This window comes from Phaethon lepturus, unplaced genomic scaffold (genome assembly GCF_000687285.1).
Source record: "Phaethon lepturus isolate BGI_N335 unplaced genomic scaffold, ASM68728v1 scaffold15318, whole genome shotgun sequence".
NCBI classification, from domain to species: Eukaryota; Metazoa; Chordata; class Aves; order Phaethontiformes; family Phaethontidae; genus Phaethon; species Phaethon lepturus.
In genome coordinates, this window is record NW_010558411.1 from 17,410 (window position 1) to 36,024 (window position 18,615).

General features: G+C 39.4%; 1 protein-coding gene across 1 annotated transcript; it reads right to left on the reverse strand.

The window, feature by feature from the left end:
- Window positions 1-1,917: 1,917 nt before the first annotated feature.
- Window positions 1,918-12,893, reverse strand: SERINC1 (serine incorporator 1). The gene is made up of 9 exons (XM_010293058.1): window positions 12,720-12,893; window positions 11,132-11,325; window positions 7,801-7,880; window positions 7,438-7,575; window positions 5,735-5,904; window positions 5,492-5,582; window positions 4,214-4,355; window positions 3,875-4,105; window positions 1,918-2,403 (listed from the first exon to the last, which is right to left on the reverse strand). Exons 1-9 carry the CDS (start codon window positions 12,753-12,755, stop codon window positions 2,265-2,267), a joined length of 1,221 nt encoding a protein of 406 aa, XP_010291360.1. The 5' UTR covers window positions 12,756-12,893; the 3' UTR covers window positions 1,918-2,264.
- Between the last annotated feature and the right edge of the window lie 5,722 nt (window positions 12,894-18,615).

The window sequence follows — 18,615 nt, forward strand, 5'->3', positions numbered from 1 at the left end:
GCCTGCCATGTTTGTTCATGTGACCATGGTGTCACTGCATCACACACCCATGTGCCCAAGGTGTTAACTGCAATATGAGGTGAAGGTGCTGTTGATGCACTTTTAACTAAGTCATAGTGCCCTGAGTTCCTGATTTACTATAAACAGGAAGTTAAACTGTAACCAACCAAAGATAAAAGTTTTCTCCTCTCAAAGCTGAGTTTTGAAGAGCTCCAGTGTGTAAGATGTTCCAGTGAAGGGAGAAACTGGGTTTCAGTGACTTCATCCATGCACTTTCCACAACTCTGGTGCTGTATTCAAAATTTCCTTTTTTTTTAAAGGACTAGTCTAGCCACTTGTAAAAGGAGCTGAATTCATAAAGAAAGACAGCTGTCCGCCTTCCTCATTCAGTGACTAGTTCTTTGTTACAAGACTCAGGAACTGATGTATTAAAACCGCTATTCAGGGGTGTTACCCAGACTTAACACACAGGTGCAATATGAGGCAGAGGAGACACATGCGAGGCACCTTCTTGCTGTCAGAGCGATGGCTGCAGAGAGCACAGAGGGAAGAACTGTCAGAAAACCACACAGGGTTACTTGTGATGCCCAGAAGAGCCAGGAACTACCTGTCTTACAGGTATATTCTGCAGCACTGGCAGCTGTTGTGTCTCAGATGACACATGCTAAAAGCCATCCCAGGACCAGAAGAGGGGAGTACAACACAAAACCATGCACTATCCACAGGTGGCAGCAGTACAAGACAAAAAGTCATTGGACATCTTCATCCAAATGTATTTATTAATAAGGTAACGTGAACATATTCCAAGTTATTACAAGCCTTTCCTAATCCTTCCATTACCATCTCACATTCGACTGACATGGCAGACTTCTGCAGTAAATGTCAGTGTTTAGGTGCAGATTTAAAACAAAAGCTTAGAGAATAATTAGCAACAGGAAGTATAACAGTATCAACACTACAGTAACAGCAGCATGACATCTGCTAAAGGCTTTAGGGTCACTCCCAATCAGGCTGCTCTGGTCTCCAGCTGCAGCAAGTAACAGATACAAATAATGCAGCTCACATACTTCAGTGACAAAGCACCAAGCACAGAAGCCTTTAAGATTTCGTAACTGCACAGGAACTATACAGTATTTCAATCAAGGAAATTAATGCCTTACCTCATGCCTAGATTTAGACTTTCTAGGCTCCAGTCCATCTCTGGCAATGGACAACAAGCAAAATACTGAATACATTAAAAGATTTCAAAACTTAGAGCCCCAAATATATGAAGAAGCACCTTTGTTGAAGCCTCAGTTAATGCAAGCTTCCTTTAGTTACTCCAATTTCAGTGCTCTTTTCCCCCCACTTCTTTTTTAATGACAATACTCAAAAAATTCCTCTAAAGGGGTTACACAGTTTTCACCACTCAGCTCCTTGCAAACTCTTGTGATTGTAGCTTAGCCAAGAAAGAAAGTGGCACACAAAACAGCAATAAATTACAGCACAGCTATCCCATCCAAACTACTTTTTAAAAAAAATTAGCAATACATAGATGCACATTGTAAACAGGTGCCTTAAAAACATGCTTCTGAGCATCTAATAGCAGGATGTTTTACCCCAGAGTGTCTGTCCTCCTGTCTGCAATGGGACACATCCGACCCAACAGCACCAGGGAGGACATCAGCTCCTCTGCAGCTTCAGGCACAAGCTGCCCCGTTAATGTCTGTGCTGAAGGTATCACTGCCCCCATACAGGGAAAGGTTGGGCATTTAGTGACAAAACACTGTGAGATGCCAGCGTGCTGCAACACGCACAATTCTGAGTCTGACAACACTTACTCGGCCTTACTTTGGAATCAAGGCAACAGGGATCAAAGGCAGTCCCTCCTTTGCTTGCAAAGCCTGATCTAATACTGTTTCTTTACCCTAATTAATGCTTGCACTTTTTTTTTTTCCCCCCTACGACTATTTAACACAACTGAGGGGGGAAAGAAACCTACTTCCAAAAAGTCTCCATCTTATATCTAATGCTCCTGAAGCACTCAATCTAGGAGTAGTCCTATGAAAATCATCATTACAGCAACTGTCACTTAAGCTCAGCTAGAAAAAGTCATTTAGTGAAATGACAAGAGACATGATTCAAGGTAATCGTGCAGAATAAAGCAGGGTATACTACACGGATAGCACGTGCACACACACGTATTTACAACTGCGCTATTCTCCGGAATACATGTTTCAAAGACATGGTGAAGCTAACACAGTCTCCCTAGAGAGCGGCGCGGCTTAGTCAAAGTCACGGTTTGTAAGAACCAGCGGAGCAACCAGAGTCCACACATACAGCACGATGCCAATCCAGCTGGAAGATATCTTCACCCAGACAGACGGCCATTTGCTGGTCATTGTCTCATAAGAAGAATCCGGACTGTGAAAGAAGGAAAAGAAATAAGATTGCTTTCAGTTTTTGTTTCAGTATGACATACTTGTGTGGTAAGCCACTCCAACCCTTTTTTTTTTTTACCCCACAGTAGATCATTTTCACTTCAGCTCCACACCTCAAAGGACTCCTTTACCCTTCTTCTTCCTGGCAGTTCACACCAATCTGTACAAAACCACCATTTTTATGTTGGTGTCACAAGAAGGTGGAAAGCAACAGCAGCCCAAAAATACTTAGTAAGAGAAGCTGTCAAGAAGCAGAAGTAATTACAAGGAATCCATAAAGCAAATCTGTGGAAAGGCAGGAAATGGATGGCATTTACAGATACAAGTAACACATCCTACCTTGCCAAAAGACAACACCTAGAAGAATTGTAATCTTGATGTCATATTGACTCAAGCAGGGCCACAAATCAAATCCACAGCAGAAGTATTTAAGAGTTATTTTCGAAGAAAACATTTTTCTAGTTTTGCTATTTTGATACAAACTGTCCTTTAATATTAGGGGCCATATTTTTTTTTTTAATTCTGAAGAACATCTGCTCAGGCTATTAACATAATATTAGCAAATGTACATGGTAGAAAGACTATCTGCGTTAACAATTCATGCATAAAAGGACTATTTTATTGTGAGAACTTTTTCAGGGAGCAGACAACCTTCCTTCCTTCTGCTACAGACCCTGTCACAGAATATCTGAGTTTGGAAGGGACCTCTGCAGGTTGTCTTGTCCAATCCCCTGCTCAAGCAGGGACACCTAGACCCAGCTAAACAGCCAGAGGTTTCTGAATATCTCCAGCGACAGAGACTCCACAACCTCCCTGAGCAACCTGTGCCAGTGCTTGGTTGCTCTTACAGTGATAAAGTGTTTCTTGATGTTCAGTGGGAACCTCCTGGGTTTCAGTTTGTGCCCATCGCTTCTGGTCCTGCCACTGGGCACCACTGAAAAAAGCCTGGCTCTGTCCTCTTTTTACTGTCCCTTCAGGTACCGATACACACTGATAAGATCCCCCTGAGCCTTCTCCTCCCCTCCCCAGCTGAGCAGTCCCAGGTCCCTCAGCCTTTCCTTCTATGAAAGATGCTCTGGTCCCTTTACCATCTTTCTGGCCCTTTTCTGGACTCTCTCCAGTATGTCCGTGTCTCCTGTACTGCAGCGCTCAGGACCAGACCCAACACTCCAAGTGTGGTGTCACCAGTGCCAAGTAGATGGGAAGGATCACCTCCCTTGACCTGCTAATGTAACATGTCCTACCTCTCCTTTTTCCAGCTCTCTCTACGAGACACAGGCCTGGTGTTTACTTATTTTTAACTTAAGACTCTATTAATATAGATCCAAACAGTATACTTCCCTTGAGAAGTCCTGTTCAGGACCTACATTCCTCACAGCACACAACTTGCATCCAGCAAAAGGTAGCATCTTGTATGCTTATTACTAACACAATATATTGTCAAATATAAATACCTGTACCAGTTGGTAAGTGTCATCATGATATACAGTGATGCCAGGAAAAGCATGAAATGAAAGAAGGAGTAACTGTAAGTAACTCCATCCCTCTCATTATCTATGGCTCGGTGAACACCATCTCCATCATCAAGGGAGCCGTCACTCCTGGGCATCCCATCCTCTATCAGTGTTGATTCATCACTGGTCAGCATCAGCTTGTTCACTTGGCTGTTGTTGGATGTCCGGATGCTGTATTTGACAGGAAAGGACACAGTACAGTTATCCCAATAAATACATTTAGTATCTGACAATGAGAAGTAATACCAGTTAATAGGGATTTTTTAAAAGGAATCTTACCTTGAATAGAGAACACACAGCAAAAACAAAACCAGTCCTACAATTCCTTGTGCATCCCACCACTGAACTACCTGACCCTGGGTGGGAATGGTGGTGCTGTTGTAACCAATGATGCTCAGCAAACTTGGGTTACAGCGCCTATCTGTGGAGAAGTTACATTAGAACTTACATAAAACAAGAACAGAACAAATATTTAATGGTACATTTCCACCCTGATTGCACGGTAATAGAAAGGAACTTTGTGACTGCGACAGCCCTGAAGTAAAAAAGCTTTGAGCCTAATTTTAGCCTATAGTCTCTCTAAAGCAGACAACTGACAGTATGTGGCATAAAAATCTGTCTTTTTGAGCAGATAAAGGATTTTAAACTTACGCAAGATACACATCAACTGCTCTACTGTTCTATCTCATATAATTAGATACAACAAAATAAAAATACTGTGTGTATTAAGCTTTAGAAATTTTACCCCTAGAAAACCAAGTTTGACAACCGTATAGTCTACAGATGGGGTACCCGCAGTGTTGGAAAAGAATGCTACAAAGTCAGCTTCATATTACCAATAGTTCCCAACCCACAGCACCCACAGGTAACACAGATGAAACAGCTGAAAGTAGCAGCCAATCTCATTTCCCCCACAATTACTGCAGGAATTAGATATGACACATATGTATGCTGTTACACAGAACCAGACAAGATTGTCCATAATTAAGATAAAAGGGCCAGAGACCCAATTAAAAACACCAAAATCAGTATTTGGCAGTTTATTTTAATCACCAGAATTTATGAATTTAATTAATTAATTAATGTTTTGTAATGAGATGCTCAGTTGTTTTCAGACACAAGAAACATTGCAAACATTTATTAATACATTTTTTAAAATTCGCAGTTAGGAAAAATATAATCAGTAACATCTCAATCACCAGGTAAGAAACTTGGAACTTGGTAGGGAGATGAACCTCCTAGACATCTTGGATGAGTTGTGGTAATGTGCAAAATCTAAGCTTTCGAATACTGCAATCCTGCCAATAACATGTGGAAATTCTTCCATACGATAAACATAAGAGCAAGTGAAAGCCACGTTATCTTTGGAAGAACTATTTCTTCAGTATTACTACAGAAAGCTGGGATGGGGGAGAGAACAGAAACTAGTGAGTCCTGCCTCTAACTTGTACGCACTGCAGTACCTCATTCTAACACTGCCTTGCAAAAAGGTGAAGATACAATTTACTGTTGAACTGGTTTCCCAAAAACCCATATATTGCTATATACTACACTTACCTGGTTCATTGGTCATAGCTGACCAAGTCAAATACATTGTATAAATAGTGATCACAGAGGACTGCAGCAAACCAGATCTTGGCTGAGATTCCTATACAAAGTAGTCAGAAAACAGCAAAGTTAGGCAATTAAAAGGTCTCAGACATGATTATATTATAGGGACTGATTTTTTACAGAGACTGATTATTTCTGGTACTGATACTACAAAAAAAACCTCAAAAGGTAGCAGAATTAAAACTATACCTGAATCTTTGGCAGAATTGACATTACAGAAGCACCAATACACAGCAGCATATTAACACTGATGAATGTCTTGTTTTCAGAACAACCTTCTGGATGAGTGTAATAAACATAAAACAAGACAATAGCTACTAGAGACAGCAGATAATTGACAGCAGTAGCTGACAGCAGAGCTGTGAAAAGAGACAAAAACAGAGTTAAACTGGTTAATAATGGATTAGAGTACTGAAATAATATTGCATGATTATCAGGTTTTGGATACGGTATACAATCACAATTAAAGAGCAGCTCTGGACACTGGAATGTAAAGGACATGACTTCTTCTCAATACTCAGTGTTAAAAAGAATGAACACCATAAATGGTAAGCCTGAAGCCGTACTTGATTCTCCAGTGCTCTAACAGCAACCAAGAAGCACATGTATGAAGGAATACAGTTACACTACATACGCTTTGGCTAAAAGCTTAAAAAAGAAACTGAAGAACTACTTCTCCAATAGAAGGAAAACCAAGTATCTTCTTTCCAAATTCCATCTTATTAAAAACATTCAAGAGTAAAGTGGCCATGGCACAAAGACAAGCTGTGCTGTCTTTTGAAACACCTCAATTATCACATGTGAAAGGTTTAATTAAAATTAACATAACGTTTCTCCAGTGAGATGACTTGTAGTCTCCTTCACTATCTTGGCCTTTCACTCAGCATATACCTTCAAAGAATGGCCAACTGGCAGACAGAAAGAAAACAGAATCACAGAATCATTAAGGTTGGAAAAGACCTTTAAGATCAAGTCCAACCACCAACACAACGCTACCATGCCCACTAAACCATGTCCCGAAGTGCCACGGCTACACGTTTCTTGAACGCCTCCAGTGATGGTGACTCCACCACTTCTCTGGGCAGCCTGTTCCAATGCTTGACCACTCTCTCAGTAAAGAAATTTTTCCTAATACCCAATCTAAACCTCCCCTGGCGCAACTTGAGGCCATTTCCTCTCATCCTATCACTAGTTACTTGGGGGAAGATACCAACACCCACCTCATCACAACCCCCTTTCAGGTAGTTGCAGAAGGTGATAAGGTCTCCCCTCAGCCTCCTCTTCTCCAGACTAAACAACCCCAGTTCCCTCAGCCGCTCCTCATAAGACTTGTTCTCCAGACCCTTTACCAGCTTCGTTGCCCTTCTTTGGACATGCTCAAGCACCTCAATATCCTTCTTGTAGTGAGGGGCCCAAAACTGAACACAGGATTCAAGGTTCAGCCTCACCAGTGCCGAGTACAGGGGCACAATCACTTCCCTACTCCTGCTGGCCACACTATTCCTGATACAGGCCACAATTATTTGAGATGCTTATGTGCAACATGAAGAGATAAAAGGTTAGTTCATTTTTAATTGGAGCTAAGGTGTAACAAAACCTGTGGCTGGAAAAAAAAACAACAACCCAAAACCTACAATTGCAACTCCTCTGCTATCACAAACTGATGCCCGGGCTCCCGGGGATTAGATCTTATTACTCAGACGTTGCTGCCCCTCCTCCTGTCCCCCCCCCCCATTTAACTTGACATCAAAGGGACAGGAAGGTGACAGAGCTGAACTACATCCTTTGAGAAAATTATACTTCTGCACTCTGGTAAAATGCACTACTCTGTGAATAACTTATTTAACAAAGTAAAATGAAATTTGAAACTTGATTGTAGTACAGTCCTTTACCTGCATACCAGCATCTTGAGTTTCCTTCCTCCATTTTTTCAACCCAAGATTCATTCCAGGAGTGGGCGAAATCAATAAGCAAGACCAGCTGAATAAGAATAAAGCAGAATGCTCCAGCCATACCAACATAAAACCATACTACAAGAGAAATAAAACAAAACCATTTCAGAACCACAGATAATTTACCACCCCGTGTCTTAATGTCTCTAAACACAGAAAAGTGCTACAGTTACACAGCTACAATAGAAAAAGGAAAAAAAAAAAAAAAACACAAAATCCTGTAAGACATCAGCACGCACTTAGCTTTCTTTTAAAACCAGTTATGATTGCACCATGATACAGTGGAAGACAATATTCCCTTACCAGTCGTAAATGGCCCCTCTGGTATGAAGAAAGCTCCAACACTAATTGCAAGTGCTGTTGCAAATTTAAAGAACCAGAATCTAATTAAAAACAAAAAAAAAAAGTAGTCAGGCAGCTGCTGAAGTCCCATCTAATTGAGAAAAACTCAGAAGTTCACAAAATGCACAACCTTAAGAGTTGTTTTAATTCATTCATTCTTAAGTCACTTCTTTTGAAGTACGAAAAAAATCTTATTTTATCTGCCTAAGATTTTTGTTCTCCAGAAAATTATGCTTAAGCTGTGCTAGACTGACACAGAGTTTGACACACTTCCCAGAGATTTCTCACTGATATATTATTACAAATGAAGCCAGCGTGGAATATAATTGTAAGTTTTTTGTGGTTTGCTGTTTGTTTTTTGGTTTCGTTTTTGTTTTTTTAAGAAGGTTTTTAACTAGAGCAGTGAGATTATTGAACAGCCCACATATCAGAAAATCTTTTAAAAAAACCCCAAACCATCTGTTCTTAATAGCAAAACGAAAAAGGCAGAAGATCAGACTGGTGCCTACAATGACAGAAAACATTACGCTGGAGTTCCCTACCAGTCTTGATTCACTTCCTTCACTTTCACATCAGAAAGATGTACAAAAGCCTGGATTTTTCCCACCTAACTTCAGACTCTTTAGATCTACATCTGATGAGGATTTATCACAACAACAAAAGCAAAGGATCTATACTCCACAGATAGGACACAACCAAATTCTAAGACCTCTTTCCAGTGCAGTAGCATTGGATCTTTTTTTTCCAGTAAAAGTTACGCAGTCATGGACAAACAAAATGGATCAGATGTTTCCTAGAAAGCAGAAAAGGAAATATCTCCCACCAAAGATTCACCAAACTCACCCCAAATACAGACTGTATACAAATACCCCCTGCACAGGGAACTTCAAATCAAGAAGTTACACCAACAAAACTGTAAGAAGGTGAAGACTATTTTTCCGTATCACAGTGACAGAGGCAGCTCCAAATATAAGCATGGTACCATCTACATGTACTTCAAAACCAAATATAGCACAAAGACATGCACCACACCCCGCGATGTCAAACACTTGCACGGTTTTCAGGTTTTCTATCCCTTCCCATTTTTTCCCATACTTTGAACAAGTTTAAAGGCCTCACTGTTACAGGTGATGGTGGCCACAGAAGCAAACTCCAATTGTGTAGAAAGGAACGGTGAGATGACAGAAATGCAGGATATAGGAAAAATGGACTAATTCACTGGGATATAGAGACTAAACCAAGCTTGAAAGCTGAATTAACTTATAACATTTACAGTGTAATACATACACCATTAAAACTAAAACTAGTTTTTGAATCCACGTGTGGATTTTTTTTTTTTTAAATCAATGTCATTCTCAGTTACAGAAATAAGAACAGGATCAAGTTTGTATAAATTTCATCTCTAGTTCCGGACTTTAAAGGATCTTAACACTCTACCTGTATAACATGCATGACAGCCAAAAACAATACTCGTGAAATAACACCTACAGTTACTACGCATTCTGTAAGAATCAACAACAGTCCTGTGAATACGTTATAATCTATTTTTTTCTATTACTATTTATTATTATGAACCTGAACCAAGAAACTATTCTGGCTGCTGTTACATAAGAAAGAGGGTGAACATTGGCACTGGGCCACATTCCTGAACTTAACTTGCATGCAAGCATGAAAAAGTTAGTACACATACCAGGGAAAACCTAATATTCTGAGTATTTCAAACCACTGACATAAAAATTACATTGCAAAGCATTACTGAAGATACATAAAATTTCAAAAAATCAAAAGCCATGGTTTTCATAAAGTTACCTGTAATGCATACTACTGAAGCAACTAGTTATTACAGAAGTGTTAGAAGTAACATTATTAAATATTTTACCAGTAACAGTTAATGGTCTACCATTTTTCCTTTTGTCCTAGTGCTGATACTAGACTGGCTAAGAAGAGTAAACTGCTATGGGTTGCATAAATAGGACCAAAATCTGTACTGGAGAGCACAAGTCCTATTGGTAAAGGTATCAAGATGATCCCAAACACATAAGCAGTGCTCCTAGGTAAAAAGATTCCACTCATGTAAAAGGTGTTGACATAGAATGTACCCAAACCATTTTCTTCTTGCTTGTAACAAGTATGTTCCCCTGAACAAAGCAGAGTGGGGGGAAAGGCTGAACTGAGTTACTGCTGCTGATGCATCTTAATACTGTACCTGGCCTCTTTTTACTTAGAGCAAAACAAACAAAAGAATAAACAAAGCAATATTCTGCTCAGTCTTAATTATTTTCTTTTCCCCTACAGAAATCATTTGAAGAATCTTTTCCTCATTTTATGCTAGAAGTGTTTAATCTTATTATACTGAATATAAAATAAAATTACTTCCTCATTTTTATGACTTAGCTGTTAATAACTTCTGTTAAATATAATCACCTTGGAAAAGTAGTAGTCTAAGCAATCACTGTGACCACCAAGACTAGGCAACACAAACGGTTTTACGCTTTTTAGTGCTACTACAAAAATTCGCATCTCCCAGCTTCAAGAAGCTGCTTTACACATAGGCTGAGCCTGAATGAAAAGTACCGCTTTTGTAAACCTGCAAGCTGAAATTCCACTTCATCTTCCATTTATTTAACTATAATAAAATACAAAAGAAAAATTTATTGGGAAGATCAGAAACTAAATACGTAACTCACTTTTCTTTATGCAGAGGAGGAAACTGAAGAAAAGATAGCAGAGGGGGAAAGAGATATGTTATATATCTATGTGCATGTGTATACAGGTATATATATGTACACACATGTAACTTACCATCTTTAAAATAAAACTGTTCAGCAAAGAGCAAGCCCTTACAAATACCAAAGTTAGGAGGAATGTCATTCCTAGAGGACGGACGAGGCTTTTAAATCTTTCTACTTGCTGAAAACATCTCAGTGGAATGAAACTTAGTACCATTATTTATCTCTGAATTTTGTCATCTTTGGACAAAAGCAGAATCTCCAATCTTGGGAAACCTCTGGGCAGATTATCCGCTATCATAATTCAGGCTCTGAAAAGCAACAGCCATGTGTATCTTTTCCTCTTATAAAAATTAATCTGCCATGTCTAAGAACTCCAGTAACTTTGAATGCCCTCTACAGCAAGAACACTCCTCTAGCTACTACAAAATTATTTGCTTACGGGGGCAACTACTTCTAGCAGTAAATTTGACCAGCGTGCATCAACCCCAGGCTTTATTTTCACAGTAGCTGTATTTCATATGCACACAATGCCCATCTCAGTTCTCATTTCTGTGTCTCACCCATTGTGCACTGCTGCTCTTGGGTCGTTGCTGCTCTTCACTTTGATCATCAATAAGGAGAAGAGAAGGAAGAACATGGCCATACCAAAGCACACACGGTACACAGCTTTGTAACCAACTAGTACATCGCAATTCACGTGGCCATGCACACCAGGAATAGTTGTTCCCATCCCTCCATCACAAAATCCAGGAATCTGTGACAAATACAAGATACTTCAGTGATCTGTAAAAGGTGTCTTGCAAGTAAATACATATTAGCAATTTATTAATAGACAACTCATTAATATTGTAACATTATGCAATTATTAACGTTGCTAGAAAATACAATACTGAAGGGCAGTGTTGCCAGTTACCGTCTAACTAGAATACTAAACACGTTCAAGGAAAAAAATCCCACATAGGCAAATTCTAAACAAAACCAAAAATAAATCTTATTAACAGTGGTTGTTTTTTGGGGTTTTTTGTTATTAACAATTTCAGAACTAATTCAGAAAATTCAGAAATGCAGTTTTCACTTGTTGATATGAATCAAGAGATAAATAAAAGATCTGGGATTTGGTAAATTTGACTTGACAGTTATTATCAAGTTCATGACACAGCTAGGAGAAGGCAGCCTACTTACATGTCTTTAAAACAGAATCAGCCTCTCCCAAAAAAATAACATCACAATCAGTTAGAAGTATCTCTAACTTCCATATGAAACAGCTGAGAATATCCTTTCCAGTCACTACCAGGACATAAGCAATACCTTTCTGAAGTCACATCATACTCCAGAAGGCTGTAATTTTCTTTCCTAGGTGACTAACATGGCTCTCACTGAAGCTCTAATGTGGTTACTATACCACACTAAAATAAATATTTACAGATGGATCATTTGAGGGGAAGAAAATCAAAAGCATACCTAACAGAAGTTACTATCTACTAAAAATAAAGACAGCAAAACAAAGACTAACAGAACCAAAGCACATGCAACCCGAGTTCAATGAACCTATAAGGTCTCCTATAACTCAAATTAACACTCTGTAGTTTTACGTGCACTACCGAATCTTCATATAACTAATAAACTGCAAAATCCTATAAGCACTACCTAATATGCTTAGTGAAAAATATGCTACTATCATTAGTGAAAAATATTTTTGTTCTTCATTTGCAGACTTTAAATAGCATTTTAACTAGTACAGTACAGTGAAACTAGAAGACATCTTAGGCTGTGGTTATTTTTCATTCTTTTATTAACAGCAATCAAAATTAATCAAGTGCCACAAATACAAGCACCTCAGTAATACATAATTACAAAAGCCACATATATAAATTATATTTTCTTGTTTGATACAAGATTTCATTTTTTCTGTTCTGAGCTATTGAAGAAGCAGCACGACTTGATTTCTAACTAGTGCTTTTCACCTATGCAGTGACTGTCGCACGAGTTCCTCATTTATTTGATCTACAATCAAATTAATGGTGACTGTGAAGCACAAGTGGCAGCACAATTAAGTATTTCCCAATAAAGCCCATACTTTCAAGATGTTGTTTACAATTATCTGCGACATTTGTTCTACTAAACATGTTAGCAAAGAAGTAACCTGACCTTCTTCAGCTGCTCTTCCATGCCTGGTATTAACATCACGCAGGCAACGCTCACACCAAGAAGTAAAAAGAATGCATAGATCAGTCGAGTAATGGTGGAGTTATTTCCACTGGGGCAGCATCGGCAGAGCAGGCATGGGGCACTTCCACATAAGCACGGTATCTGACAGAGAGACAGAACATAAAACAAATTCTTGAAAAAGCTTTGCATTACTAGATTTCAGTATTTAATCAGGCTGTGTAGATCATCAGAAGTCGTAATGGAACATGACTCATCCTATGCATCTCATCACTAGTGTAGAAGAAGTCGCTGCAACACTTTACAGAGCCCCCAAACAACCTTGGCAACGCCTCCTAATGCATCACTGTACAATAACATTAGTGCTATGTCAAAAGTAATCATCTACCCATTCAGAGGAAATAAAGACTGGATTCAGGCTTATTTGTTCTCTTGAATTTTATTTCATTGCAGCTAAATGAGATGCAAGTATTGCTTTTAGTTAACAACTACACCTTCCTATCCACAGCTGCAGAGATTAAACAAATACACCACAGAAAAAAATTTCAGTGCAGCTGGGATCTACGTACACTTTCAGTATCTGACAAAGTAGAGCCAAAATCCTCACTATGGCCATAAACATTACAGAAGCACAAACAATAGGTAAAATAGCCTAAAGCTTAGGTTGCAAATTATTGCATATTTAGCAACTATTCATGTATCACAATTTTCTGACAGTTGGCAAACTTAATTTATGCAACGTAAAAAGTTAGAAACCACAAAAACAAAGCAAAGACACAGTACACATATTATCACCACTGCCAAACACCAACAAAAAAGTGGATAGGAATGCTGCACAGTTGCAATATTATGAGGGGAAAAAATTAGGACAAAAGTTACCTGTATTAAATTCTTAAACAGATAATTGTGGGAAGAAGGAAAGGGAGCAGATACTGCTATTTCACCGGGGGGAGTGGGGGTGTGTGTGTTAATTTTTTTTCATTATTTCAAAAATTTAAAAAAATAAATTGACTTCATCCCATTGCAATTTTCTGACACTTGCTGAGTGACAATTCAGGAAGTGAAAGAAGGGCAAGATTCCCCAAGTAAACATAAACCAAAAGGGGAAAGGTACAATCAAAATGTTTGAGGGTTAGGGGTTTGTGGTTTTTTTCTGTTTACAAATAAATTATTTTGCCTAGAAGACAATAACCCAGAGATAGTTAACAGCTACGTTTTGGAGGCCACATATTTTTCAGCTAAGGTCCTGTCTGAGCTACAACAGACCGCGCAACCTCTGAGAAGGTCACAGAACAGGGGTAAAACCCAGCTGCTCACCCAGCACACACGAAGGGACACCTCCACCAGGTGATAAAAGCCACAGGTGTTAATTATCACATGAAAGACACCCAGTCAGTCACATAAGAACATGACTAGTTACACGGCCACATGACCAGTGCATGTCAATCATTCAGTATGACTGGCATGTGTCAGAAAGAGTTCTTCAAAGTTTAATCATATGACAAACAAAAATGCCAGCAGTCTGCTGCTACCGGGAAGGCCCCGGGACTTGCAGCGAAGAACAGACATATTGCCACAACACTCTGGGCAGCCTCTCGAGAAGCCCTCAGGAAGAGGCACAGATTATCTGTTCTTACAGGTTCAACCAGATCTACTCACTGGACCCACAAACTGGGTGGGTTTTTTAAATCATTTCCTTGTTTTTTTTTTCTACTTGTGTTTCTTTCCAAGGATGGAACAGCCAAGAATTTTCACTCCACTGTACTACAGAATAATTTTTAAATTAACAAACTTCACTATCAAATTTGCCTTGCTGAAAAAATCAAACTAGGTAGATTCTCATTCTATTTCAGTTGGTTGATAGGTCCAAAAGTTACTGGATGGCAACAGGTTTGAGCAGTTGTGACTTAGTGACTGTTGTCGAAGTTTCCTTAAGAAAGCAAGTATATTCTAATTGGTTTCTACTATAACTATTTAATATGTAAAAGATACTGTATGCCCTTTTTTACCTCCTCCTCCACTCAGTGTCATTATAGCACAAAGAGTATGAAGGTGTTGATTCCAGGAGAGGTTTCATCTCGACATAAGAAAGAAATTTTTTACAAGCAAGAACAATCAGTCACTGCAACAACCTCCCCAAGGATGTGGCAGAGTCTCCATCACTGGAGGTTTTCAAAATGTGGCTAGGCAGGGTGCTAGATCACCTCATCTAGGCTCCCTTTCCCATGAAAGGTTGGACCAGATGATCCTTCAAGGCTCTTCTATGACTGCAAGCAACTACATTAGGGGCATGTACACTTAGTAAGCAGGAAATGCACAGCAAATACTGGCTTAGGATGCATCAGGATTTTATAGTACTAATATATTACGCTATTTCCTACACACACACAACACTAACCTTTCTAGTGAAGAATATTTCTATCCTCTGTTCAAGTAATTCACTTCTTGAACTAATTCCATCTGCATTAATATTTTTAAAGATACTGTTGAATAAAAGTTTTAATTTAGTAGAGTAGCATATAAGCCTAGGCTCATCTGCTGCAGAAAATTTGATGCAAGGACTGTGTGGCATAAAAGTCACTTCTCTGGAGAATCCCAGTGTTGTTTGTTAAATACCTAAGTAATTCAAGCAGCTTCCTCCTGAGTGCATCAAGGGGAACACAGAGGAATGCATGTTTCTAAAGACGGGGAGGCTTGCAGTGGCAGAAATAATGACGAGTGTCTTCCCCTCACTGGGAAGCAACATGCCTCAAACCAGCCAATATACCTTATTTAAGTGCCCAAGTTGCAACACCAGCTTTTAAACATTTTGCCCCCAAACAGCCCATCCTTACAAGCCGTGACCATGCACATGTCTGAACAAGAGATGCCTATTTATACTATTTATACAAGTTGGCCATTTCTACAAGGAATCACATTACAGTCCAAGTCCCCCTTTCTTTTATCAAGGCAAAATAAAGTATATATCATTCCAATAAAATAATATTACTGTACTATTGGCACACACATTTGTAACAAGTAACAGACTTCAAAAAGAACAGAAAGCAAAGAACACTTGGCCCATGGAATTGAGTTTATCGGCACAGGAGACAAAGTTTGTGTCACTTCTTTCCTAAATTCAGAGCATGGCTCCTACAAAAAATACTATAGTACAAACAGTAAGATACTACTACACAGATCAAAACTTAATATTAAAACTCCCCAGGTGAAGCCCAGCTTAGTCATAGATGCAGACAGAGGTACTCCGCAATTAGTTTTGAGCTTGCTTTCTTAAGGAAATGCGGAAAACCGCTATTAAGTCACAACTGCACAAACCTACTGCCATCCAGGAACTTCTGGACCTATCAACCAACTCACATCCCTGCACATTTTTGAGAAAAATAAGCAGCTCAATGCTGTTCACTGAGGCAAAATAAGAAAAGGTGACCCACACACCCATACTGGGAGCAGCCAGCTGGGCAGACAAGTTAATTCATGCCCGCTAAACTATTCACTTCATTCTCTAGAGCAGTGGAAATGGCAGGAGGAACACATAAGATGAATATTGCAGGAGAGAGGAGGAGTAAGAAAACCCCCCAAAGCCACTGAAAGTCAAGTGTTACTGCTCTGATGCACACCGAACAAGTTTTTAATATCAAACGTAATTTTCTTACTGGGGTAATGACTAAATGATTATATACTGAATTAAGTATTCACAAAAACACTAAGCCCTAGTCAGGTTTTAGCTACATCATCCCTACTCATATGCTTAACGGAACTGATTCAATATTAATATTAAAGTGAGCAAAACAGCAGCGGAGCTATTTCAGAGAACACTGCAATAGATGAACACCCAGCTGAGTGAAAACGGCACTGCCTGACCAATCTAGGTCATCAGGATCAGACTTTTGGTGAGATGACAGTGGTCTTAAGGCCTTTCCCCCATCTCCGACAGGCTCATCTTTGCTCTTAAAAAGGCTAAACTGAGATGCTGCCTGATCAGCACACAGTAGGGCAGAGCTATAACCAGCAGTAACACCACACACAAAATCCAGAAGAAATAAAGGTATGAGGCCAGATGCTGAGATCTGTTACCCAGAGCAGCTCTGCATGGCACAACATACAGCTGAAGCAATGCCGACAGCAGCATCTACTCAGAGAAAGAGAGTAGTTTTCCCAGCTGTGGCACAGCATGCACTAGCACAAACTCCACTACATCTGGTTTCCCTGCTACCTCACCCTCAGTTTGTTTCTCTTTCAGAGCCACTGATGGTGTTCACACTGACATATTCTTAAAGACCAGCCCAGACAGATTTCTCCTATAAGAACTATCACACAGGCTTTAAGTGCTGATTACCTGTGACTTTAAATGTGGAAAGAAAATCAACACTTTAAAGCTATCAGGGGGAAAAAAAACACACACATAAAAAACCCCACCCCAAAAAAACCCAAACCTGATTCATTTGGGCACTTTAAAGGAAGGTTTGGGGGCTAGCTACCCACAGTAAATCTGACGTAATCAAGATTACATGCTCATGTAAATCATTTTATCTAAAAGACCATTAGCTGAATTTCTCTCTATAAACACTCAAAACCAAGAGCAAGTATACAGGGATTCTTCACGCACTACAACCACCAGCCAGTTACCAGAAAGACTGTTTATGCACTTGAAAATGCAGTATATATTAACTCGAGTATTTGAATTAAAACCTTAGTTATACTGTTGCTTAGTATTTGACAATAATTAAAAATGTCAACATTAACTATATTCAGCTAGTAATTAAAAGCCAAACTGGCTAATCCATTAAATGCTGCTTAATTTTAAACAAAATGAATTTAAAATTAAGCAAAATGAACATAAACAGTATTTTGTTAACAGGATATTACCAGTGTTCTAGTCACTTATTTACATGCCTATCAGCCTGGAAGCTTAGTTCATACAAAATTTACTAATTTAGGATCATTTCACAGAATTTTTAAAGGAGATTAAGGAGCTAAGTATCACCTCTCTACTTAAATATCACTCTGTACTAGGGGAACCAAAGTCTGCATATTTTGATAGTACAAAAACCAGGAGCTTTGAATCAACGTGAGGTTTTGTTAAACCACTTAAGTTGTGTGTATGAACTGTTTAAATATACATAATTTCATTTAATCCAAGTGTGGTACAATATTTTTGGTACGGAAAATTCAAGTTTTCACGATTCCACTGACATTTTTAGGCCAAATGTCTAAAGATTCAGTCTACCTGGTTCTGTCTATTTGCATAGGGACTAGACTTGGAAAGTCAGATCGTCACTTAAGGGTAAGACAGCAATGCCTCAACTAAGAAGAGGACTACCAACTTCTCTGTTTTTCTGCATAGTGCCAACAGTTTTAAAACCATCTCAAACGGTTGCTTCCCATTAAAAAAAAAAAAAAAAAATCAGCTGACAATGCCCAGCAAGGTGGTGACACATCACCACAGACTACCGTGCAGTGAGAAAAAAATGGCTCGGTAAGACAAAGATGCTACAAAGGGTGGAGCTGCTCGAGACAAAACCATAAGAAGGAAGAAAGAAATACAATCATTAGGATCAGGGAAACACTTGAGTTTTACTTTTCCCGAAAGAAACGCCGAACTTCATAAGCATTTAATTAGATTTTGACTCCTTTACAGATTTGGGGAGGGGGAATTTTAGCGGACAGAGTAACCACCTCCCACACACTGACGCGGATTAAGCAGCGACCAGCAGCGCAGCAGGCCAGCCTCTCTGAATAAGTACGAAGGCTCCCCATCGCCCCAGCGAAACGGCTTCGGCGGATCCCTGGGGAGCCCCCGGAGAAGCCCGAGAGGGGGGAACGACGGCGGGGGCGCGCCTCAGAGCCCACCTCCCCCAACCTGCCCGGGAGACAGCCC

Bases quoted from the DNA above. Each gene is read 5' to 3' on its own strand.
- SERINC1 (XM_010293058.1), bottom strand. From the start codon at position 12,755: ATGTTAATACCAGGCATGGAAGAGCAGCTGAAGAAG. The intron at 4,356-5,491 runs GTAAGTGTAGTA...ACTTCTCCACAG, and splicing joins AGCTATGACCAATGAACCAG to ATAGGCGCTGTAACCCAAGT. The intron at 4,106-4,213 runs GTAAGATTCCTT...TGTCAAATACAG, and splicing joins CTGTGTGTTCTCTATTCAAG to CATCCGGACATCCAACAACA.